The sequence below is a fragment of the Rana temporaria genome, chromosome 4 (genome assembly GCF_905171775.1).
Source record: "Rana temporaria chromosome 4, aRanTem1.1, whole genome shotgun sequence".
Classification (NCBI taxonomy): domain Eukaryota; kingdom Metazoa; phylum Chordata; class Amphibia; order Anura; family Ranidae; genus Rana; species Rana temporaria.
The window spans coordinates 3189864-3217117 of NC_053492.1; the positions used below are offsets into that span (position 1 = coordinate 3189864).

The 27254-nt window shown below is 47.2% G+C and overlaps 2 protein-coding genes across 3 annotated transcripts in view; both read left to right on the plus strand.

The window, feature by feature from the left end:
- Window positions 1–27254, plus strand: part of LOC120935226 (zinc finger protein 585A-like) — a gene marked incomplete at its 3' end in the record, with an annotated part of 241861 nt that overhangs the window by 23154 nt on the left and 191453 nt on the right. The gene's annotated exons all lie outside the window — the stretch shown is intronic.
- LOC120935828 (vicilin-like seed storage protein At2g18540) lies at window positions 3021–26089 on the plus strand. 2 transcript variants are annotated; one of them, XM_040347887.1, is made up of 5 exons: window positions 3021–3157; window positions 4956–5319; window positions 5535–5704; window positions 12781–13000; window positions 25853–26089. In XM_040347887.1, exons 1-5 carry the CDS (start codon window positions 3035–3037, stop codon window positions 25972–25974), a joined length of 999 nt encoding a protein of 332 aa, XP_040203821.1. In that variant the 5' UTR covers window positions 3021–3034; the 3' UTR covers window positions 25975–26089. The 2 variants fall into 2 exon arrangements, with proteins under 2 accessions (XP_040203821.1, XP_040203822.1); XM_040347888.1 differs by lacking the exon at window positions 12781–13000 and having other exon boundaries at window positions 25853–25934.

Genomic DNA, 27254 nt, shown 5'->3' on the forward strand with positions numbered 1-27254 from the left:
TTCAAAAATATGAAATAAGCAGAATTCTTGCTTTTTGCCAGTTATGAGTGGATATGAAATTAGCCCTTAGTACCATCAAGGGTCAAATATCAGCTCTAGCAGTTTTCTTTCACAGACCACTGGCATCTCATTCCCTAGTGCAGGCTTACATTCAGGGGGTACTGCCGATCAATCCGCCAGTCAGACCTCCCTTGTGCCCATGGGATCTGAATCTAGTAGTATCCGTGTTGCAAAAGCAACCTTTCGAACCTATTCGCCATATTCCGCTGATTCTTTTACTTTCAATCGTTTTTTATTGAAATATCAACATGGAGAAAATCGACAGAAATACAGATAAAACACCAACATAATAACTGCTGGAGTAGTACAGAAAATGACACATATCTAAGATAGAAAGGTCCACTGTGCCCACAATGGATCAACATCAACAAATTCGGCTCCGGTAGGGGAGCACCCCACCCCCCCCCCCCGCACCGACCCCCCCCCCGCTGATTCTTTTAAGCAGGAAATTGGCCTTTTTGATTGCTATCTCTTCGGCTAGAAGAGTATCTGAATTAGCAGCTCTTTCGTGTAAAGAGCCTTATTTAATTTATCACAAAGACAAAATTGTACTATGACCGAACCCGGCCTTTTTAACTAGGGTGTTGTTGGTTTTTCATTTAAATCAGGAAATTGTTCTGCCTTCTTTTTTCCAGATCCGTGGGCAGCGGAGGAAAAATGTATTGCACTCTCTGAAACTAGTGAGAGCAGTAAAGGTGTATCTGCAGGCAATCTGTAGGTAAGTCTGTACAGACGACCGAACATGTCCGACGGACAGGATTCCAGCGGGCATGTTTCTAAGCAAGTTTAGAAACATTTGCCCGCTCAAACGGTATGGCGGGCAAATGTACGCTGGAATCCTGTCCGCTCGGCTGTACAGACGACCGAACATGTCTGCTGAAACTGGTCCGCGGACCAGTTTCAGCAAACATGTTCGGTCGTGTGTATGCGGCCTTAAACAGCAGTTCTAATGTGTTTTTTCACTGCCATCCCCTTCCCTCTAATTAGAACCCCCAAACATTTATATGTATTCTTTATTCTAACACCCTAGAGAATAAAATGGCGGTCGTTGCAATACTTTCTGTCACACCGTATTTGCGCAGCTGTCTTACAAGCGCACTTTTTTTGGGGGAAAAATACACTTTTTTAATAAGAAAATAAGACAGCAGTAAAGTTAGCCCAATTTTTTTTGTATTGTGAAAGATAATGTTACGCCGAGTAAATTCATACCCAACATGTCACGCTTCAAAATTGCGTCCGCTCGTGGAATGCCGACAAACTTTTACCCTTTAAAATCTTCATAGGCGAAGTGTAAAAAATTCTACAGGTTGCATGTTTTGAGTTACAGAGGAGGACTAGGGCTAGAATTATTGCTCTCGCTCTACCAATCGCGGCGATACCTCACATGTGTGGTTTGAACACCGTTTACATATGCGGGCGCTACTCACGTATGTGTTCGCTTCTGCGCGCGAGCTCTTCGGGACGGGGCGCGTTTTCTGGCTCCTAACTTTTTTTAGCTGGCTCCTAGATTCCAAGCAAATTTGTCAAACCTTGAGTTAAGCCTCCGGTGAAAAGGACCTGTAAAATTCTGATTATTTTAATTTCCTATAGAATATAATATTAACCACTTAACGCCCGCCCACTGTATATATACGTCCTCTTTTTAAAGATGAATATCTCGGTAACGGCAGCAGCTGCTGCCACAACCGAGGTATCCATCTCTTCAGTGGGCGGGCCTGTAAACGATAACGGCGGTCTCCGCGGCGGATTCCCCCGCAAGATCGCCGTTATCGGTGGCGGGAGAGGGCCCCTCCCGCCGCTCTCCCGCGCCCTCCGCCGCTTACCGGAGCCGTCGGTAGCGGCGGAGGAGATCGGATGCTGCTGCCTGGTGTGTGAGGACTTGAGTGAGGGAAAAATATCCTTCACCCATCCCCATAGCTTTGCTGGGCAGAAGTGACGTCAAAACGTCAGTCCCGCCCAGCCTCTTAAAGAGACAATTTTTTTGTTGTCATTTTTTTAAATGACAAATTTTCCTTTTTTTTTTTTTTTCTTGCATTTCAGTGTAAATATGAGATGTGAGGTCTTTTTGACCCCAGATCTCATATTAAAGAGGACCTGTCATGCTTTTTTCTGATACAAGGGATGTTTACATTCCTTGTAATAGGAATAAAAGTGATAATTTTTATTTTTATTTTAATTTCAGTGTAAAAAATAATAAAATCAATAAAAATAAATAAGAAAACAAAAAAAATTTTTTTTTAAAGCGCCCAGTCCCGACGAGCTCGCGCGCAGAAGCGAACGCATACGTGAGTAGCGCCCGCATATGAAAACGGTGTTCAAATCACACATGTGAGGTATCGCCGCGATCGTTAGAGCGAGAGCAATAATTATAGCCCTGGAGCTACTCTGTAGCTCAAAAAATGCAACCTATAGAATTTTTTAAACGTCGCTTATCGAGATTTTTAAGGGTAAAAGTTTGTCGGCATTCCACGAGCGGGCGCAATTTTAAAGCGTGACATGTTGGGTATCATTTTACTCGGCGTAACATTATCTTTCACAATATATAAAAAAATTGGGCCAAATTTATTGTTGTCTTATTTTTTAATTCAAAAAAGTGATTTTTTTTCCAAAAAAAGTGCGCTTGTAAGACCGCTGCGCAAATACGGTGTGACAAAATGTATTGCGATGACCGTCATTTTATTTTCTAGGGTGTTAGAAAAAATATATATAATGTTTGGGGGTTTTAAGTAATTATCTAGCAAAAAAAAATGTTTTAGTCTCGTAAACACCGAATCTGAAAAACACCTTCTGTCCTTAAGTGGTTAAACACATCAAATGTGACCAATAACACTGGATTTAAAAAATGTTCTCAGCTGTTGCAAATATGTGGTACAAGCATGAAAAATATATAAGATTTGTACTAAATAAAGATATTTAAAGTCTTGATTGTGACTAGAGTATATGCTTTTTGTTTTTAGATCCAGAACATTCACTAATGAAAAAACAAAATGGCCTTGATGCCAAAAAAGAAACAACATTGAGCGCAAGAAGAATTTCAAAAAGAAGATTAGAACAATTATCCGCATCGGAGGATGAATCTGCCCCGGAATATGTTCAGGTACAGACTTTCATATGAATGTAGGATTCATACTCTTCTTTGGCATAAATACTTTAAAGATTGTCTTTCACTCAGGGCAAAAGGGACAGTTGCCCCAGGCCCAGTCCATGTTTTGGGAACCAGCTGCCCCTGGAGCACTCTAAAGATACACAAGTGCAGGGGGGTGGACTGACAGCTCAGCCAGGGGGGGGGGGGGGGACCTGTCACTGAAGGAATGTTGGCTGTGCTGTGCATCTCTGCTCCCATTCTCTCCTCTGTTCACAAAGAATACACACTAAACTTGCCTCGGCAGGCTTCACTGTGTGAAAAAAGTGGTGTCTGGCCCTGAGAGCTGCTCTGACTCCCTGTGATCCCGGGCCTGCCTGGCTGCTTTGCATATGATTTACAAGGAGGCAGTGTGGAGCTGAGACAGCTGTCTAAGGCCTCTACACAAGACCGGACATGTCTGCTGAAACTGGTCCGCGGACCAGTTTCAGAGGACAGATCCGATCGTGTGTACAGGCAAGCGGACAGATTTCCAGCGGACTAAAGTTTCTTAGCATGCTAAGAAACTTGTCCGCTGGAGAGCTGTCCGTCGACAGACCGAAATTCCGCACATGCGTCGAATTGATTCGACCCATGCGTGGAAGCATTGAACTTGCGCGATAGAGAACGTCGGTGCTGTCTACGTCACCGCGTTCTCTGTCTGCGGGGATTTCGGTTTGATGGTGTGTACAGCCATCAGACCGAAATCTCCCAGCGGACATGTCCGATGAAAACGGTCCGCGGACCGTTTTCATCAGACATGTCCCCTCGTATGTACGGGGCCTTAGAGTGAGATTTGGCTGGGGAACACAGAAGGAAGGATGATACAGGACCGGGAAGAAGGATAGCAAAGTATGGGGGGGGAATGGCACAGTATGGGGGAAGAATGGTACAGTACAGGGGGAGGTGGTACAATATAGCAGAGAGCATGGTACAGTACGGGGGGGCACAGAGTGGTGGAAGAATAATACAGTACAGGGTGGAAGGTGGTACAATATAGCAGAGAGCATGGTACAGTACGGGGGGGCACAGAGTGGTGGAAGAATAATACAGTACAGGGTGGAAGGTGGTACAATATAGCAGAGAGCATGGTACAGTACGGGGGGGGGGGAGAGACAGTGTTGGTGAAGAATGGTACAGTACAGGAGAGAAGGTGGTACAATATAGCAGAGAGCATGGTACAATACAGGAGGGGGAGGGTGATCCATCATGAGGGAAAATGGTACAGCATAGGGGTGTAAGATGGTATAGTATGTGTTGCCAGTACCCCTGCACACGTGACACCATTCTGATTACGATGCTATTGGAATCACATAGTGTTGCTCCACCCCTGTCATACACCATGTAGCATGACTGCTCTCCCCCTTTTATTTGGAATGTTGTGGTGGAAATAGGAATTACATGGTGGGGGTTGTGTCGGGTAGGGGTGCAGCATGGTGGTTAGAGGCAAGGGGACCCAAGAAAATGTTTTCCCAGGATCCAATCAATATTAAATATGGCCCTGGGTACTTTTATACAACACTGGAAGAATCATGAAAGAGAAGGACAAGCAAATCGGTCCAATAATGAATCCCAGCGTTGCCCTGATCATAGTCTGCGCACATCCAATGCTGCTGCCATTACTAATAATGGGATCGGTGTCAGTCGGGCACTGACAACATATCCTTTCAGTGGTAAATTGTGGGGCGAAATCACAGATTTGTTACTGATAATTGTATTAGTATGAGATGTGACCCGTTCCTTTGTGTCAGTGACTATTCACAACATTTTGTAGGCGAAATCACAGAAAACATCCGGCAAAGAGGAAGAAGCAGCTGCTGCAAGGCGGGAGTCACTCCTCGATGCTCTGAAAGAAGAGGAGGAAGAAGCAGCTGCTGCAAGGCGGGAGTCACTCCTCGTTTCTCTGAAAGAAGAGGAGGAAGAAGCAGCTGCTGCAAGGCGGGAGTCACTCCTCGTTTCTCTGAAAGAAGAGGAGGAAGAGGAGGAAGAAGCAGCTGCTGCAAGGCGGGAGTCACTCGTTGCTCTGAAAGACGAGGAGGAAGAAGAGGAAGAAGCGGCCGAAACATGCAGGGAAATGGAAATGCGGATTAAGCACTTGGAAGGAGAAAACCAACAACTGAGACAGTTAATTGTTACAGGCAAGTCAGTATAACCTACCTCTCAGGTAGGTAGTTCCTATTACACATTTGACCAATCATTATTTGCCCTTTCATTCTACAGTGGATACTTATGTATTAAGGTAATCTATGGGTTGCCATGTCTCTTATCCCCATCCTGCTGGTTTACACCTAGATCCAATTTATTTTTTTATTCCACTGGAATTTTTTGTAACTAAAGTATGGCATTTCCATAGAGTTGCCTGGAGTATTGGATACTCTGAAAAGCACAACGGCGCAGCTGATAGCGCTGAAGAATGACGGTGACAGGTCGTCCTGTGGGGGCGTGTCGTGTGCATCAGCGTCCATCCTATCCGAAGAGTGGAGCTCATCTCCTTATCATGCGTCGTACTCTAGACCTAAACAGGTTGGTTTTCTCCCCTCCCCCACACACACCTGAATATTCCGGGGGATTTATTTTTAAGTGACATTTGAAATGAATAGCACATGATAAAATCACGCAAGACTACATTGGCGCATTTAAAGTCCCCTCCATTTTATCATATAGAGAAGTAGAACCATGGAGAGATGGATTCATTGGAATTGCTAACACGGCATTGCGATCACATTTTCTAGAACCGTGGTTTTCAACCTATGGGACCTCAGGACTGACATTTGTCTTTGGTCATTAACCACTTGAGACCCGCGCTATTGACAAAAGACGTCAACAGCACGGCTCTCAAGTGGACGTCTTTTAAAGTGCATTACCCGCGCGTGCCTCTGGGATGGCGCGCAGCGGGTAAACACTGTCCCGGTGCATCGCTGGGAAGCCGATGCGTGTACCTGGCGGCCGCGATGTCCGCGGGGTACACACGATCGGCGGGAACACAGCAGGGACGTGGAGCTCTGTGTGTAATGATGAGGTGTAAACACAGAGCTCCACGTGGTGTCAGAGGAGAGGAGACCGATCTGTGTCCCTTGTACATAGGGACACAGCATCGGTCACCTCCCCCAGTCACCCCCCTCCCCCCACACAGTTAGAACACACCCAGGGAATACATTTAACCCCTCCCTCACCCCCTAGTGTTAACCCCTTCCCTGCCAGTCACATTTATACTGTAATTAGTGCATTTTTATAGCACTGATCGCAGTATAAATGGGAATGGTCCCAAATTTGTGTCAAAAGTGTCAGATACGCCCGCCGCAATATCGCAGTCCCAATAAAAATCGCAGATCGCCGCCATTACTAGTAAAAAAAAAATAATTAAAAAAAATCATAATTCTGTTCCCCATTTTGTAGGCGCTATAACGTTTGCGCAAACCAGTCGCTTATTGCGATTTTTTTTTTTTTTTTTACAAAAATACGTCGAAAAATGCGTATCGGCCTTAACTGAGAAAAAATATATATTTTTTTTTAAAAAAAATTGGGATATTTATTATAGCAACAAGTAAAAAAAATATATATATATATTTTTTAAATTGTCGCTCTTTTTTTGTTTATAGCGCAAAAAATAAAAACCGCAGAGGTGATCAAATACCACCAAAAGAAAGCTCTATTTGTGGGGAAAAAAAGATGTCAATTTTGTTTGGGAGCCACGTCGCACGACCGCGCAAATGTCAGTTAAAGCGACGCAGTGCCGGAAGCTGAAATTTCGCCTGGGAACGAAGTGGGTTTATGTGCCCAGTAAGCAAGTGGTTAAGTTGTGACCCAAATTGCACCACACGAGCATGCACAGCATTGCGGAGCGGGCGACCAAACTGTGGGCAGGGGGTGCATTTGGGGTGCCATTCAAATGGATGCCAATGCCCCTCCCACATCGGAATGCGTGTGATTGCATGGCACAGTAGAGTAATCACGCAGGACGGGCTCCAGTATGGTCCGCTATGCCAAAACCAAGTCCCATCAATATGGGCATTACTTGTACAGCTGATTTGTGTGCCCTGTATAGGTTCTAAGATACACTACGTCGCCGCAATTTTTTTTTTTCGAATCCTCAAAGAATTTGCGCCGTAAGTTACGGCGGCGTAGTGTATCTTTTGGCGGCGTAAGGGTGCGGAATTCAAATGGATGTGATGGGGGCGTGTTTTATGTAAATACGTCGTGACCCGACGTAAACAACATTTTTTTTTGGATCCCAGTGCGCATGCTCGAAATTAAACCGGAACAAGCCAATGCGTCTGACGGTGACGTCATTCTACGCAAATCCCTATTCGCGAACGACTTGCGCAAACGATGCGGTTTTAATTTTTTGCTCTATAAACAAAAATAGAGCGACAATTTGGAAAAAAAAAAATATTTTTTACTTGTTGCTATAATAAATAGCTAAATTTTTTTTTTTAATTAGTTTTTTATCCTCAGTCTAGGCCGATACGTATTCTACATATTTTTAGTAAAAAAAAAAATCGCAATAAGCGACTGGTTTGCGCAAAAGTTAAAGCGCCTACAAAATAAGGGACAGAATTATTATTATTTTTTTTACTAGTAATGGCGGCGATCTGCGATTTTTTTCGTGACTGCGACATTAAGGCGGACACATCGGACACTTTTGACACAAATTTGGGACCATTCCCATTTATACAGCGAGCAGTGCTATAAAAATGCACTAATTACTGTATAAATGTGACTGGCAGGGAAGGGGTTAACACTAGGGGGTGAGGAAGGGGTTAAATGTATTCCCTATATAGTGTTCTAAATGTTCTAAATTCGACGCGGGAACGACGGCCATACTTAACATTGGCCCAGATTCGGGTACCACTTGCGCATTATTTGCGGAGGCACATGGCAACGATTTTGCCCTGCGCCCCCGCAAATAATTTGCGCTGCCCTCGATTCACGGAGCAGTAGCTTCCGTAAATTGCGAGGGCGCGCCGGCAAAATTGCCCGGCGTAAGCGCGCGCAATGTAAATGATCCCGCCGGGGGCGGGAATCGTTTAAATTAGGCGCGCTCCCGCGCCGAGCGTACAGCGCATGCTCCGTCGGGAAACTTTCCCGACGTGCATTGCGGCAAATGACGTCGCAAGGACGTCATTTGCTTCAAAGTGAACGGCGTCCAGCACCATTCACGATTCACTTACGCAAACGACGTGAAATTCGAACGTCGCGACGCGGGAACGCCGGGTATCCTTTAGCATTGGCTGCCCCTGCTTTTAGCATGGGCAGCCTTACGCTAAAGATGCCGTACGCAACCGGCGTAACTTGCGTACGCAGGGGGCGCGCAGCATTGTGAATCGGCGTAAGTATGCAATTTGCATACTATTTTTTTTTTTTTTCACAAAGAAATTTGCATACTATACGCTGACCACAATGGGAGCGCCCCCTAGCGGTCAACGCAAGAATGCAGCCTAAAATCTGCGTGGCATAAGAGCCTTATGCCACGCAGATTTTAGGCTGCAGTCGTTACGCCGGCGCAAGTCAGCAATTGCGCTGCGTAACTATGGTTACGCAGGCGCAATTGCTACCTGAATCTGGGCCATTGAGTACGCCTCATATAGCAGGGGTAACTATACACCGGAAAAGTCTGAACGCAAACGACGTAAAAAAATGCGCCGGACGTACGTTCGTGGATTGCCGTATCTAGCTAATTTGCATACTCGACGCGGAATTCGACGGAAACGCCACCTAGCGGCCGGCATAAAAAATGCACCTTGGATCCGACGGCGTACTAAGACGTACGCCTGTCGGATCGATCCCAGATGCCGTCGTATCTTGTTTTGTGGATACAAAACAAAGATACGACGCGGGAAATTTAAAATTACGCCGGGGTATCAATAGATGCGCCGGCGTAATTCTTCTGTGGATCTGCCCCAGAATGTGGTGTCACCTCCACAGGGCATGTCAGGGAGTTGTATTCAATGCACATAAGGAGGTAACTCCCTCGGGGCCAATCATGGGAATCATGGGGCCCTGTACAGCCTACCTGACCCCCCCCTCCCCCACACACACCTGATGGTATTTTATAAAAAAAAAAAATCACAACAATTAATAGACTCAAATCCCTACCCAATTCCCCCTCCTAGTACAAATCTCCCTCACCCAAAAAATTCACCAGCCTAGCACACATAGAACTTTCTATCCTAGCACAAATCTTCTTCTGCCAAGTCTCCCCTCCCAGCACAAATCCCCCCAATCCCTCCTAATAGCCCCCAATTCCCCCACTGGCTCCTGGGACACAATCCCCCCCCCCATCTCCCCTCCCAGCACAAATCTTCTTCCGCCAAGTCTCCCCTGCCAGCACAAATCCCCCAAATAGCTCCGAATTCCCCCACTGGCTCCTGGGACACAATCCCCCCCCATCCCCCCTCCCAGCACAAATCTTCTTTCTTCAATCCCTCTCTTAGGACAAATTCCCTCAAATCCCTCCTCCTAGCACAACCCCCTCTAAGTTACTCTTCCCAGCACAAATTATTCCTCCCTACTGAAATCCCCTCCCCCTCTAGCACAAGCACCCCTCTCCTGGTTCAACCCCCCTGCCCACCCCAAACCCTCCTCCTAACATATTCCCCATCCCTAAATCCCCATTACTTTTCCCAGCAAAGATACCCACCCATCCACCTCCCCCAACTTACAGGGAGAAGTCACTACAAAGAGAGCAGGAGGTGTGCTGTGTTGTCAGAAGGTCGTTCATCTACAGCAGGAGTCTCCAAACTACCGTGTTTCCCCCGAAAATAAGTCCGGGTCTTATATTAATTTTGGCAACAAAATACACAGTAGGGCTTATTTTCGGGGTAGGTCTTACCATGTAATGTGATGTCTTCTCTCCCCCTCTCCCTCCCTGCCTGTCAGGAATCCCCAGTGTGAGTCAAGTTAAAATGCTTGTAAAATCCTATGATCTATTCGTTTACAGTATTATATAATGTACAATGTGTGTTTCTGTAATATAAACGTGCCAAATACCTTCATTATAGCGCCACTCTGTACTTCTGTGACGCGCCGGAGCTCTTTTCCCCACTCCGAGCACTGCAGAGGGGGAGCCGTACCCAAGGTATTTGGCAAAATCATATTACAGAAACACACACATTGTACATTATATACACCAGAAATAGAGTGGATTATAGGATTTTACAAGCATTTTGAACTAGGGCTTATTTTCGGGGATAGGGTTTATATTGCAGCTCCCCTGGAAAATAATGCTAGGTCTTATTTTCAGGGTAGGTCTTATTTTTGGGGGAAACAGGGTATGGTCCTCCAGTCATTCAGGAACTACAAATCCCATCAAGCCTGGTTCTGTCTGTGAATGTCAGTGCTTTACAATGCCTTATGGGATGTGTAGTTCCGCAACAGCTGGAGGCCCGTAGTTTGGAGATACCTGATCTACAGTATACAGCGCATGAGATGGGATCTGACTGTCCATCGCATTGCACTGTATACACACCGCCCCCGTATCTCCCCCAAGGGTTGCTCGCGGCAGCAGGAAATGTGGATAGGGGGCGCTGTGTGTATACAGTGCAATGTGATATACAGTACGAACGATCCCGTCTCGTGTGCGCTCTGTGGAACGCTCTTCTGACAGGAAGGAGAGCACAACACAGCGCACCTCCTCCTGGATGTCTCCTCTCTGCTCCAGCCTCTGATCTTCTTGTCCCTGCTGTGAGTGCGAGCGGGGGCAGGGGAAGGAGCTCAGCGGTGGCTGGCCAGGATCATTATCCCTCCATGTCTCAGGATCATTATCCCTCCATGTCTCAGGATCATTATCCCTCCATGTCTCAGGATCATTATCCCTCCATGTCTCAGGATCATTATCCCTCCGTGTCTCAGGATCATTATCCCTCCATGTCTCGGGATCATTATCCCTCCGTGTCTCAGGATCATTATCCCTCCATGTCTCAGGATCTTTATCCCTCCATGTCTCAGGATCATTATCCCTCCATGTCTCAGGATCATTATCCCTCCATGTCTCAGGATCATTATCCCTCCGTGTCTCAGGATCATTATCCCTCCATGTCTCAGGATCATTATCCCTCCATGTCTCAGGAACATTATCCCTCCATGTCTCAGGATCATTATCCCTCCATGTCTCAGGATCATTATCACTCCATGTCTCAGGATCATTATCCCTCCATGTCTCAGGATCATTATCCCTCCATGTCTCAGGATCATTATCCCTCCATGTCTCAGGATCATTATCTCTCTATGTCTCAGGATCATTATCCCTCCATGTCTCAGGATCATTATCCCTCCGTGTCTCAGGATCATTATCTCTCCATGTCTCAGGATCATTATCCCTCCATGTCTCAGGATCATTATCCCTCCATGTCTCAGGATCATTATCTCTCCATGTCTCAGGATCATTATCCCTCCATGTCTCTCACCCAGCAGCTAAGAGCCTGTGGGAGGGAGAGGGGGAGAAACCTGGGTGAGAGACACGAAGGGCATTGTTCACCACCGATCCTCCTGCTGTCCGGGCCCCTCTGTGTGTCGGGGGGGCCCCCTACAGGAGGGCTGGTGGTCCCCCCTATCAGCGTCCCTGGCCATAACACAACCCCATTGCAAACTGACACTTTGGGAAACTCTGTGTGAGAACTGACCGTGCGGTGCTATGGGGAGGCTAAGGAACCTTTCATCTAGCGCAGTGGAAGGCACGTGGGTGAGCCAATGAACAGAGGGTCACTATTCACCATTTGAGAACCACGCTTCTACACGATTTTGTTTTGAAGGTTTCAAATTCCTGCATTCCACATTGGGGTGGATTCAGGTAGGGGCGCACACTACTACGGAGGCGCAGCGTACCGTTTTTACGCTACGCCTCCGTAAATTACGTGCTTTACGCTTCATTCACGAAGCAGTAGCTCTGTAATTTGCGTGTGCGCTCCGTAAAAAACTGCCCGGCGTAAGCGCGCGTAATTTAAATGATCCCGTAGGGGGCGTGGATCATTTAAATTGGGCGCGTTCCCGCGCGCCGAACGTAGTGCGCATGCTCCGTCGGGAAACTTTCCCGACGTGCATTGCGGTAAATGACGTCGCAAGGACGTCATTTGCTTCAACGTGAACGTAAATGGCGTCCAGCGCCATTCACGGTTCACTTGCGCAAACGACGTAATTTTTTTAAATCGTGACGCAGGAACGACGGGTATACTTAGCATTGGCTGCCCCTGCTAATAGCAGGGGCAGCCTTTACGCAAAAACCGACGTACGCAAACGACGTAAAATGCGAACGCAGGGCGCGCGTAGGGTTGTGAATCGGTGTGAGTATGCAATTTGCATACTCTACGCTGACCACTACGGGAACGCCACCTAGCGGCCTGCGTAAGAATGCAGCCTGCGATACGGCGGCATAAGAGCCTTATGCCAGTCATATCTTAGGCAGCAGTCGGTGTATCAAGCTTTCTGAATACAGAAAGTCGATACGCCGGCGTAACTAAGCAATTGCGCTGCGTATCTACGGATACGCAGACGCAATTGCTTACTGAATCTACCCCATTGTTTGCATAACTTAATCGCCATGTCGTCATTTAAATTGTAATATTAGATATCTAGTTGTGACTGTGTCATTTATGTCATTGCAGGTGGAGCTGCATCCTGGTACGGGTGTGTACTTGTCTGTAGCACAGTGGACTGCGGCACATCAATGCCGTACAGCGTCTACATTTGTTAGGGCCGTTCTCGTGTGTTTATTTGACACGGAAACATTAATAAAAAGTAACTTTAAAGGCGGTGCCTCCAAGCGGCTGACAGACGGAGAGAAGCGGGTGCAGTTAGACCGCGTGAAAACATCGGCTTTGGCAGGTAGTATCTTATTTCATCTGCTAGTGGTCGGCATTAATCGGGGGGGGGGGGGCACTAATGTGCGAAGGATGATCCTCACTAATAACCAAAAGCAGCTGCCACAACAAGGCGAGGTGTTCACACACTCACATAACACTAAATAGCAGGGCGGTTTAACTCTAAAAATATCCGTGTAAGTACAAATAATTAATCACACTCCAAACAGTGCAAAATTAGCAATAAATATAAAGGCATAAGACTGCAAATAATCAATTACTGTATTTATCGGCGTATAACGCGCACCCTAATTTTAAGAGGGGAGTTTAAGGAAAAAATGTTTTTACAGCCCTCTCACCAGTACACACCCCCCTCATCCAGTACACATCCCCCCTCTCCATTACACAGCCCCCCTCCCCAGTATGCAGCCCCTGTCCGTTATACATCCCCCCATACAGTACACAACCCCCATCCAGTACACAACCCTACATCCACTATACATCCCCCCCATCCAGTACACACCCCCCCCATCCATTATACACCCCCCCATCCATTATACACCCCCCCCATCCATTATTCAGCCTCCCATCCATTATACACCCCCCCATCCATTATTCAGCCTCCCCATCCATTATACATCCCCAATCCAGTACACAGCCCCCCATATCCACTATTAGGGGTGCAACGGATCAAAAAACTCACGGATCGGATCGATCCTCGGATCAGGAGTCACGGATCGGATCATTTTCGGATCAGCAAAAAAAAAAAAAAGAAAAATCTTGTTACACCCACCAGAGTTTTAGATTTCACAGTTCTTCTCAACACAAAACGGAGCTTATGTGCTTAAATACAGTGTTTGGAAATCGGACGGACTGTTTATTGCTAATGTGACAGAACACCTCTGATTTTCACATTTAAACAGTCCGTCAGATTTACAAATACTGTATTTAAGCGTATAAGCTCTGTTTTGTGTTGAAATAACTGCATCTCGCAATACTTATATGTGCAGCCAAGTGGAAGTCGCAGCCCCATGTACGAAAGTGGTGTCACCAGTTCCCTACTGTGACCTGAACAATCCCAATCATCAGATCCCTTTAGTGTCATTGATCGGCGGGCTGAGTGTCTAGTGAAAATCCCCCCTACGTGCTCAGTCCATACAGATCCCTCCGATCGCCTCCTCTCTCTTCTCTGGCAAGCAGCAGGACGCCCGGTGCGGCGGCGGCTCCCCGTGTGGATCCCTCAAGGTGCAGCATGGAGCTCATCGCTGGGCTGTTAGGAGTCAATGACATATTGAGCTCAAGTGCCCACAAACTTCCGAGGAGCAGCCTGCATCCCCCGCGCCGGGTGGACCTCGATGGCCGCCGCTTCAATAGCTAGGCCGAAGCCGCGGCCTTTCCTATGGACCGGGAGGCCCGTGGATCGCCGCGTGTCCCGACCCGAAGGTGCTGATCCGTACAGATCAGTTGCACCCCTAGTGACAATACTTGATGTGTTCCCACTGTCATATGGCATTCTTGTGCCACAGTGCCTACACACCGTCACGGTTTTATCCACTAACCTCTTTCCTTCATCATTATATTTGACAGGGAAGCCAAAATACTCCCATACAGGGGATTTAAATGACGCGGGGCATTCAAGCTCCTCCGTTCGCCATGACCACGCTGTGTGTGGACTGAAATTATTATTTTTTTTTTTAGAAAACAATCCTCGGATCACGTGTGTGCGGTTCGGATCAATCTTTTTCGGTTCGGATCACGGATCAATGACGATCCGTTGCACCCCTATCCACTATACATTCCCCCATATCCACTATACATCCCCCATATCCACTATACATCCCCCCATATCCACTATACATCCCCCCCCATATCCACTATACATCCCCCCCATATCCACTATACAGCCCCCCATATCCACTATACATTCCCCCATATCCACTATACATCCCCCATATCCACTATACATCCCCCCATATCCACTATACATCCCCCCCCATATCCACTATACATCCCCCCCATATCCACTATACATTCCCCCATATCCACTATACAGCCCCCCATATCCACTATACAGCCCCCCATATCCACTATACATTCCCCCATATCCACTATACATTCCCCCCCCATATCCACTATACATCCCCCCATATCCACTATACATTCCCCCATATACACTATACATTCCCCCCCCATATCCACTATACATTCCCCCATATCCACTATACATCCCCCCCCCCATATACACTATACAGCCCCCCATATCCACTATACATTCCCCCATATCCACTATACAGCCCCCCATATCCACTATACAGCCCCCCATATCCACTATACATCCCCCCATATCCACTATACATCCCCCCCCATATCCACTATACATTCCCCCATATCCACTATACATCCCCCCATATCCACTATGCATCCCCCCCCATATCCACTATACATTCGCCCATATCCACTATACAGCCCCCATATACACTATGCATCCCCCCCCATATCCACTATACATTCCCCCATATCCACTATACATTCCCCCATATCCACTATACATTCCCCCATATCCACTATACATCCCCCCATATACACTATACAGCCCCCCATATCCACTATACATCCCCCCATATCCACTATACATCCCCCCATATCCACTATACATTCCCCATATCCACTATACATCCCCCATATCCACTATACATCCCCCCATATCCACTATACATCCCCCCCCATATCCACTATACATCCCCCCCATATCCACTATACATTCCCCCATATCCACTATACAGCCCCCCATATCCACTATACAGCCCCCCATATCCACTATACATTCCCCCATATCCACTATACATTCCCCCCCCATATCCACTATACAGCCCCCCATATCCACTATACATTCCCCCATATACACTATACATTCCCCCCCCATATCCACTATACATTCCCCCATATCCACTATACATCCCCCCCCCATATACACTATACAGCCCCCCATATCCACTATACATTCCCCCATATCCACTATACAGCCCCCCATATCCACTATACAGCCCCCCATATCCACTATACATCCCCCCATATCCACTATACATCCCCCCCCATATCCACTATACATTCCCCCATATCCACTATACATCCCCCCATATCCACTATGCATCCCCCCCCATATCCACTATACATTCCCCCATATCCACTATACAGCCCCCATATACACTATGCATCCCCCCCCCATATCCACTATACATTCCCCCATATCCACTATACATTCCCCCATATCCACTATACATTCCCCCATATCCACTATACATCCCCCCATATACACTATACAGCCCCCCATATCCACTATACATCCCCCCATATCCACTATACATCCCCCCATATCCACTATACATTCCCCCATATCCACTATACATCCCCCCATATCCACTATGCATCCCCCCCCATATCCACTATACATTCCCCCCATATCCACTATACATTCCCCCATATCCACTATACATCCCCCCATATCCACTATGCATCCCCCCCCCATATCCACTATACAGCCCCCCATATCCACTATACATTCCCCCATATCCACTATACATTCCCCCATATCCACTATACATTCCCCCATATCCACTATACATCCCCCCCATATACACTATACAGCCCCCCATATCCACTATACATTCCCCCATATCCACTATACATCCCCCCCATATACACTATACAGCCCCCCATATCCACTATACATTCCCCCATATCCACTATACATTCCCCCATATACACTATACATCCCCCCATATACACTATACATCCCCCCCCATATACACTATACAGCCCCCCATATCCACTATACATCCCCCCCCATATCCACTATACATCCCCCCCATATCCACTATACATTCCCCCATATCCACTATACATCCCCCCATATCCACTATACATCCCCCCATATCCACTATACAGCCCCCCATATCCACTATACATTCCCCCATATCCACTATACATCCCCCCATATACACTATACAGCCCCCCATATCCACTATACATTCCCCCATATCCACTATACATTCCCCCATATCCACTATACATCCCCCCATATCCACTATACATCCCCCCCCCATATCCACTATACATCCCCCCCATATCCACTATACATCCCCCCCATATCCACTATACATTCCCCCATATACACTATACATTCCCCCATATCCACTATACATCCCCCCCCATATACACTATACATCCCCCCATATCCACTATACATTCCCCCATATCCACTATACATCCCCCCCATATCCACTATACATCCCCCCATATCCACTATACATTCCCCCATATCCACTATACATCCCCCCATATCCACTATACATCCCCCCATATACACTATACATCCCCCCCCATATCCACTATACATCCCCCCCATATCCACTATACATTCCCCCATATCCACTATACATTCCCCCATATCCACTATACATTCCCCCATATCCACTATACATTCCCCATATACACTATACATCCCCCCCATATCCACTATACATCCCCCCCATATCCACTATACATCCCCCCCATATCCACTATACATTCCCCCATATCCACTATACATTCCCCCATATCCACTATACATCCCCCCATATCCACTATACATCCCCCCATATACACTATACATCCCCCCCATATCCACTATACAGCCCCCCATATCCACTATACATTCCCCCATATCCACTATACATCCCCCCCATATACACTATACAGCCCCCCATATCCACTATACATTCCCCCATATACACTATACATCCCCCCCCCATATACACTATACAGCCCCCCATATCCACTATACATTCCCCCATATCCACTATACATCCCCCCATATCCACTATACATTCCCCCATATCCACTATACATCCCCCCATATCCACTATACATCCCCCCCATATCCACTATACATCCCCCCATATCCACTATACATCCCCCCATATCCACTATGCATCCCCCCCCCATATCCACTATACATTCCCCCATATCCACTATACATTCCCCCATATCCACTATACATCCCCCCCATATCCACTATACATTCCCCCATATACACTATACATCCCCCCCATATCCACTATACATCCCCCCCATATCCACTATACATCCCCCCCATATCCACTATACATCCCCCCATATCCACTATACATCCCCCCATATCCACTATGCATCCCCCCCCCATATCCACTATACATTCCCCCATATCCACTATACATTCCCCCATATACACTATACATCCCCCCCATATCCACTATACATCCCCCCATATCCACTATACATTCCCCCATATCCACTATACATTCCCCCATATCCACTATACATTCCCCCATATCCACTATACATCCCCCCATATCCACTATACATCCCCCCCATATCCACTATACATCCCCCCATATCCACTATACATCCCCCCCCATATCCACTATACATCCCCCCCATATCCACTATACATTCCCCCATATCCACTATACATCCCCCCCATATACACTATACATCCCCCCCAAATCCACTATACATCCCCCCATATCCACTATACATCCCCCCCCATATCCACTATACATTCCCCCATATACACTATACATTCCCCCATATCCACTATACATCCCCCCATATACACTATACATCCCCCCATATCCACTATACAGCCCCCCATATCCACTATACAGCCCCCCATATCCACTATACATCCCCCCCATATCCACTATACATTCCCCCATATCCACTATACATCCCCCCCCCATATACACTATACAGCCCCCCATATCCACTATACATTCCCCCATATCCACTATACATCCCCCCATATCCACTATACATTCCCCCATATCCACTATACATTCCCCCTATATCCACTATATATCCCCCCATATCCACTATACATTCCCCCATATCCACTATACATTCCCCCATATCCACTATACATCCCCCCCATATCCACTATACATTCCCCCATATCCACTATACATCCCCCCATATCCACTATACATTCCCCCATATCCACTATACAGCCCCCCATATCCACTATACATTCCCCCATATCCACTATACATTCCCCCATATCCACTATACATTCCCCATATACACTATACATCCCCCCCATATCCACTATACATTCCCCCATATCCACTATACATCCTCCCCATATCCACTATACATCCCCCCCATATCCACTATACATTCCCCCATATCCACTATACATCCCCCCATATACACTATACATCCCCCCCCATATCCACTATACAGCCCCCCATATCCACTATACAGCCCCCCATATCCACTATACATCCCCCATATCCACTATACATCCCCCCATATCCACTATACATTCCCCCATATCCACTATACATTCCCCCATATCCACTATACATCCCCCCATATCCACTATACATTCCCCATATCCACTATACATTCCCCCATATACACTATACATCCCCCCCATATACACTATACAGCCCCCCATATCCACTATACATTCCCCCATATCCACTATACATCCCCCCATATCCACTATACATTCCCCCATATCCACTATACATTCCCCCCATATCCACTATATATCCCCCCATATCCACTATACATCCCCCCATATCCACTATACATTCCCCCATATACACTATACATCCCCCCATATCCACTATACATTCCCCCATATCCACTATACATTCCCCCATATCCACTATACATCCCCCATATCCACTATACATTCCCCCCCATATCCACTATACATCCCCCATATACACTATACATTCCCCCATATCCACTATACAGCCCCCCATATCCACTATACATTCCCCCATATCCACTATACAGCCCCCCATATCCACTATACATTCCCCCATATCCACTATACATTCCCCCATATACACTATACATCCCCCCCATATCCACTATACATTCCCCCCCATCCACTATACATTCCCCCATATCCACTATACATCCCCCCCATATCCACTATACATTCCCCCATATCCACTATACATCCCCCCCATATCCACTATACATTCCCCCATATCCACTATACATTCCCCCATATACACTATACATCCCCCCCATATCCACTATACATCCCCCCCATATCCACTATACATTCCCCCATATACACTATACATCCCCCCCATATCCACTATACATCCCCCCATATCCACTATACATCCCCCCATATCCACTATACATTCCCCCCCCATATCCACTATACATCCCCCCATATCCACTATACATTCCCCCATATCCACTATACATTCCCCCCCCATATCCACTATACATCCCCCCCCATATCCACTATACATTCCCCCATATCCACTATACATCCCCCCATATCCACTATACATTCCCCCCCCATATCCACTATACATTCCCCCCCATATCCACTATACAGCCCCCCATATCCACTATACATTCCCCCATATCCACTATACATTCCCCCCATATCCACTATACATCCCCCCATATCCACTATACAGCCCCCCATATCCACTATACATCCCCCCCCCCATATCCACTATACATCCCCCCATATCCACTATACATCCCCCCATATCCACTATACATTCCCCCATATCCACTATACATTCCCCCATATCCACTATACATCCCCCCATATCCACTATACATCCCCCCCCATATCCACTATACATCCCCCCCATATCCACTATACATCCCCCCATATCCACTATACATTCCCCCATATCCACTATACATTCCCCCATATCCACTATACATCCCCCCATATCCACTATACATCCCCCCCCCATATCCACTATACATCCCCCCCATATCCACTATACATTCCCCCATATCCACTATACATCCCCCCCATATACACTATACATCCCCCCCCATATCCACTATACATCCCCCCATATCCACTATACATCCCCCCATATCCACTATACATTCCCCCATATCCACTATACATTCCCCCATATCCACTATACATCCCCCCATATCCACTATACATCCCCCCCCATATCCACTATACATCCCCCCCATATCCACTATACATCCCCCCATATCCACTATACATTCCCCCATATCCACTATACATTCCCCCATATCCACTATACATCCCCCCATATCCACTATACATCCCCCCCCCATATCCACTATACATCCCCCCATATCCACTATACATCCCTGTGAAGGATGTCAGTGTAAATCTCCCTGCTTGGTTCATGTATCACAAGCTATTGACATGTTAATGACCCTTCCTCAGCCAGCTCCCTAGTTCAAATGGTAATTGATTTATTGTGTGTGGGAAGGAGACCGGCCTTACTGTTTACAATGATTAGATAAGGGGCTCATGTTAATTATTCTGATTGCTTCATTGTGGTCAGGCTGTTACACCTAGTAATTAACTCCGCTGATGTCTTTATCTAAAGAAACATGTCTGCATGGTCGGCTCCGACTTGTCTCCTATAATCTGTATGGGAAACCCCACTGTGTGAGGGGGGCGTTCCTAACAGGCTGTAACCACATATAAGCTGAGTTTTTGTGTCAATAAAGTGTCTTGTTCCAGCAGTAAGCTTGTCTCATGTGTGGCTTTCTGGGCGATTCCAGGGATATCCCTCCTCGTGGAATATTGGGGTGATTGTCGTTATGGGAAGAAGGGAACGTTGACGGGGATATCATACCAATACCGTCACAATTGGTTGGTAGCAGTGGGATTTTTCCCTTCTATTCCCCTTCACACCCGGATTCCAAGCAGACACTGGAAGAACTACTGGAAGTTCGTGGAAGGATCGCTAGCAACAAAACCAAGCGGGTCATCATAGCAGAATTAATGGAGCTAGACCAGGAGGACGGGATTGCAGCAACGCCAGCAGTACAAGAGATGGAGACACCAGTGATTCAGGAAGAGGAATAGCCAGCCAACAAGCTAATGAGAGAGAAGCTAGCGTGGTTCGGCCCGAACCCAACGCCAGATGTGGTTCTGAAAGTGATGGACCTGTTAGCGGAGGAGGCTAAAGAAATAAGGGACGCAGAACTCCAGAAGGCTAAAGAAATAAGGGACGCAGAGCTACAGAAGGATAAACAAATAAGGGACGCAGAGCTACAGTTAAAACTGGCAGCAGTCCAACAAGCAGCCGCACATTCTCCAAACAGTGAGTACAGCACAGCAGACGCAAGGAAGATTCCGTTTAGCGCTTTTAAAGCTTTTGATGAAAAGGACTGTGAAATTGATAACTACCTGGCGGACTTTGAGCGACAATGTAACCTGCACCGAATTGCTAGAAGAGAGTGGGTTGCAATATTGTCAGGCAAACTGTCAGGCAAAGCTTCTGATGCTTTCCGGACCGTGCCAGATCAGGATATCCATAGCTACGCCCGGGTTAAAGAAGCGCTCCTGGCTCGTTATGCATTAACCCCACAGTCCCACCGACAGAAGTTCAGGGACTCACGCAAAACCACGAAAGACTCTTACGCAGAATGGGCATGCCAGCTGTCCCTGTCGGCCTCTAACTGGGTTAACAGCAGCCAGGCCACCACCGCAGAGGACATTTTGCAACTAATGCTCCTGGAGCAATTTTACAATCACATCCAGACGGACGTCAAAGATTGGGTGAGAGATCGCAGGCCCATGACTCTACCAGAGGCCGCGAAGTTGGCGGATGAATATGCGGATACTCGCAAGACAAACCAGGTCACACCCCGGGTACAACCTCCACAACCAACGGCGCCCTCACACCCACCAGCCGCTAGATACCAACCGCCTAACAGACCGATGACATCTAGCCCTCGCTACCCACGCCAGGAGGACAACGAACAACGCTGCTTCCGGTGCAAACAGTTGGGTCACTTCAAGCAGAATTGCCCCATGAACGACAACACCAGGTCAAATTGGTCTCAACCTGGGTACCGCCCACCAGCAGCAGCCCATTGTGTAGACTCGGCTTGGGATCTCCAGGAGCTGGGTCCGGAAGAACCATTGGGCACCCCTTACGAAGCCCTCATGGTACAATCTGTTATTACGGACAACAGGGAACACCATTGTCAGCTGGTCATGGGCGACCGCCATGAGCCGGAGGGGCCTTGGAGGGAGCTGGGCAGAAAGAGGCACCGCCAGCTACCCTCCAAGAAGAAGAGGTCCTGGAAGTCATATAACCAGCGGACCTGGGAGGAGAAGAAGCGACTGGAGGAGATGGAATCGCAGCGGGCGCCCCAGATGCGGGCCGAGATGTTCGCCAAGGGCCCACCGGTGGCCCCTTACACCACCACCCAGTTCCTGATGATGAAGGACCACGTGGAGAGCCTGCAGGACATGAGCAAGCAGGATCTGATCCGTGAGTACATAGAGCTGGAGGAGTGCATAAGCCGCATGGAGGAGGAGAACAACCACCTGAGGTCACAGCGGGCTGACCCCCCCAGGCTCCATGAACTGGAGATGGAGCTGGAGAAGCTCAAAGAGGAGAACCGGCGGCTGCGGAGGGAGCAGGGGGTGGCTGACCTTATGGGGCTCTGAGTCCCCTCCCCCCCCCCCCCCCCCCCGGACTCTGAGCACCAGTGCTACAGCATTTCAACAAATATAACTTTTTCTTTTTATGAATCTCCTGTGATTGTCACTTCAGAGCCATAACCTGCCCCCTCCCATAGCGGGACACCTAGACGGCGGCGCACAGACCCATTCGCTGTCTTCACACTGACTTCTGGTGACTTTGCAGATCGCACAAAGACTTGGGGACTGACCGGCGTGTGATCTGACGACCCGGTAGCATACCTGAGTCGGAAGCAGTTACCAATGGAGGTCAGTCACGCCAAACGGAGTTAACCTCGGACTAAAAGCTCTGAACCCGTCAACCCTACTGGACCAGGGAAGGTCCAACCGGGTTTGCCGGAGCAGGGAGAAAAAGGGGGGCCATTGTGAAGGATGTCAGTGTAAATCTCCCTGCTTGGTTCATGTGTCACAAGCTATTGACATGTTAATGACCCTTCCTCAGCCAGCTCCCTAGTTCAAATGGTAATTGATTTATTGTGTGTGGGAAGGAGACCGGCCTTACTGTTTACAATGATTAGATAAGGGGCTCATGTTAATTATTCTGATTGCTTCATTGTGGTCAGGCTGTTACACCTAGTAATTAACTCCGCTGATGTCTTTATCTAAAGAAACATGTCTGCATGGTCGGCTCCGACTTGTCTCCTATAATCTGTATGGGAAACCCCACTGTGTGAGGGGGGCGTTCCTAACAGGCTGTAACCACATATAAGCTGAGTTTTTGTGTCAATAAAGTGTCTTGTTCCAGCAGTAAGCTTGTCTCATGTGTGGCTTTCTGGGCGATTCCAGGGATATCCCTCCTCGTGGAATATTGGGGTGATTGTCGTTATGGGAAGAAGGGAACGTTGACGGGGATATCATACCAATACCGTCACAATCCCCCCATATCCACTATACATTCCCCCATATCCACTATACATTCCCCCATATCCACTATACATTCCCCCATATCCACTATACATTCCCCCATATCCACTATACATCCCCCCCCATATACACTATACATCCCCCCCCATATCCACTATACAGCCCCCCCCCCCCCGATCCAATACACAGCCTCCCCATCCATTATACATCCCCCCATCCAGTACACATCACCCTATCCATTATACACCCCCCCCCATCCATTATTCCGCCTCCCCATCCATTATACAGCCTCCCCATCCATTATACATTCCCCCCATATCCACTATACATCCCCCCATCCAGTACACAGTCTCCCCATCCATTATACATCCCCCCCATCCAGTACACAGTCTCCCCATCCATTATACATCCCCTTCCCATCCAGTACACAGCCTCCCCATCCATTATACACCCCCCCCATCCAGTACACAGCCTCCCCATCCATTATACACCCCCCCCCCATCCAGTACACAGTCTCCCCATCCATTATACACCCCCCCCCCCCATCCAGTACACAGTCTCCCCATCCATTATACATCCCCCCCCCATCCAGTACACAGTCTCCCCATCCATTATACACCCCCCCATCCATTATCCAGCCTCCCCATCCATTATACATCCCCAATCCAGTACACAGCCCCCATCCATTATACATTCCCCCACATCCACTATACATCCCGCATCCAGTACACAGCGACCCCCCCCCCATCCAGTACATAGCCTCCCCATCCATTATACACCCCCCCCATCCAGTACACAGCCTCCCCATCCATTATACACCCCTCCCCCATCCAGTACACAACCCCCCATCCATTATACATCCCCCCCATCCAATACACAGTCTCCCCATCCATTATACATCCCCCCCCATCCATTATTCAGCCTCCCCATCCATTATACATCCCCAATCCAGTACACAGCCCCCATCCACTATACATTCCCCCACATCCACTATACATCCCGCATCCAGTACACAGCGACCCCCCCCATCCAGTACGTTTCGATTTTTTTTTTTCACCAAAAAGATGTAGAAGAATACGTATCGGCCTAAACTGAGGGAAAAATAATTTTTTTATATATTTTTGGGGGATATTTATTATAGCAACAAGTAAAAAAATTGCATTTTTTTTTCAAGATTGTCGCTCTATTTTTGTTTATAGCGCAAAAAATAAAAACTGCAGAGGTGATCAAATACCACCAAAAGAAAGCTCTATTTGTGGGCCACGTCGCACGACCGCACAATTGTCAGTTAAAGCGACGCAGTGCCGAATCGCAAAAAGGGGCCTGGTCCTTTTTGTTGCATTTTGGTCCGGGTCTTAAGTGGTTAAGGTGTACAATATTTTGATGTTTTATACATGCTTAATACTGTTAGTTTTATTTACTCGGTTGCATTTGTTATATGGCTTTTGGTTCACAAGGAAAAATCGAATAAGTCAAATATTTTCCATTTACTTTTTTTTAAAGCTGCTACTTTGGAAAAGTTTCCTGGGACTTCAAAAGGTGTAATAAGTGACGCTGTTAACAGAAAAATCGCAGAATTGAAGTATCGCTTGAAGGAAACATCAGGAACCTCAGTAGGTTCCTGAAAACAGAGTACAACAAATAAACGTTTATGTCGTTAATGGCATTTACCACAGTTTCAATCACTTTCTTTTCTGTGTTTTTTATACTTACATGATAATAAAGTTTTTTTGTTTTGTACTGTGAGTTTTTTTTTTCACATCCAAAAACAGTGGGCCAGATCCACAGCCGCCGAGCGCAACTTAACTTTTCAGATTTAAGTTACACTGCCGCAAATCTCCCAAGTTAGGTGCCGATCCACAAAGCACTTACCTGGAAATTTGCGGCGGTGTAACTTAACTCCGTCCGGCGCAAGGCGTTCCTAATACAAATGGGCGATTCCCATTTAAATTAGGCACGCTCCCGCGCCGGACGTACTGCGCATGCTCCGTCGGGTAACTTGCCCGACGTGCATTGCGCTAACTGACGTCGCTCCGACGTCATTTGCTTAGACGTTATCGTAAATGGCGTCCAGCGCCATTCACGAACGTCTTACGCAAACGACGTAGAGTTGAAAATTTAGACGCGGGAACGACGGCCATACTTAATAAGGCTTAGTCAAATAGGACTCAGCCCTATTTTTACGCGGCGTAACTCGACGTAAACAACATAGATTTAGCGCGACGGGCCCGTCGGAACGTTCGTGGATCGCCGTAAGTGTTCATTTGCATATTCTAGGCCGGCCGCAATGGCCTCGCCACCTAGCGGCCGGCCTAGAATTGCATCCTTAAGATCCGACAGTGTAATTCAATTACACATGTCGGATCTTCTGCCTATCTCTTGGAAACTGATTCTGTGGATCAGTTCCATAGATAGAAACAGGGATACGCCGGCGTATCCCTTTTGTGGATTACCCCCAGTATTCTAATTCAACGAGTATACATTTCCAATGTAGTGTATTACATTTGGAATGTGTTGGAAATATATTTTGAAAATTATCAGAAAAATGTGCTGGTTTTATAGGCCTACGATAAATAAAATACAATATATAATTTCAGAATATAACAGTATTTTTTTTAAAATTTTGCATTCAGAAGTACATTTACTGCCGGTTCACATCTATGCAGCTTCTAAGTCGCACGACTTTAGCAGCCAACATCCTGCACAACCTCATTGTGGCTTACTTGTGACTTCATTAACAGAACACAATGAAGTCACCCCACAGTAGTGCAGGAACCTTTTTCTAAGTCACTGCGATTTGCGTTGCACTAATTAGAACGGTCCCATTGCGTCTTTGAACTCCCAAGTCACATAACAAGTCGTGGCAGTGTGATCACGCACTAAACATACATTCTGAAATATATTC

Bases quoted from the DNA above. Each gene is read 5' to 3' on its own strand.
- LOC120935828 (XM_040347887.1), top strand. From the start codon at position 3,035: ATGAAAAAACAAAATGGCCTTGATGCCAAAAAAGAAACAACATTGAGC. The intron at 3,158-4,955 runs GTACAGACTTTC...AACATTTTGTAG, and splicing joins CTGCCCCGGAATATGTTCAG to GCGAAATCACAGAAAACATC. The intron at 5,705-12,780 runs GTTGGTTTTCTC...ATGTCATTGCAG, and splicing joins CGTACTCTAGACCTAAACAG to GTGGAGCTGCATCCTGGTAC.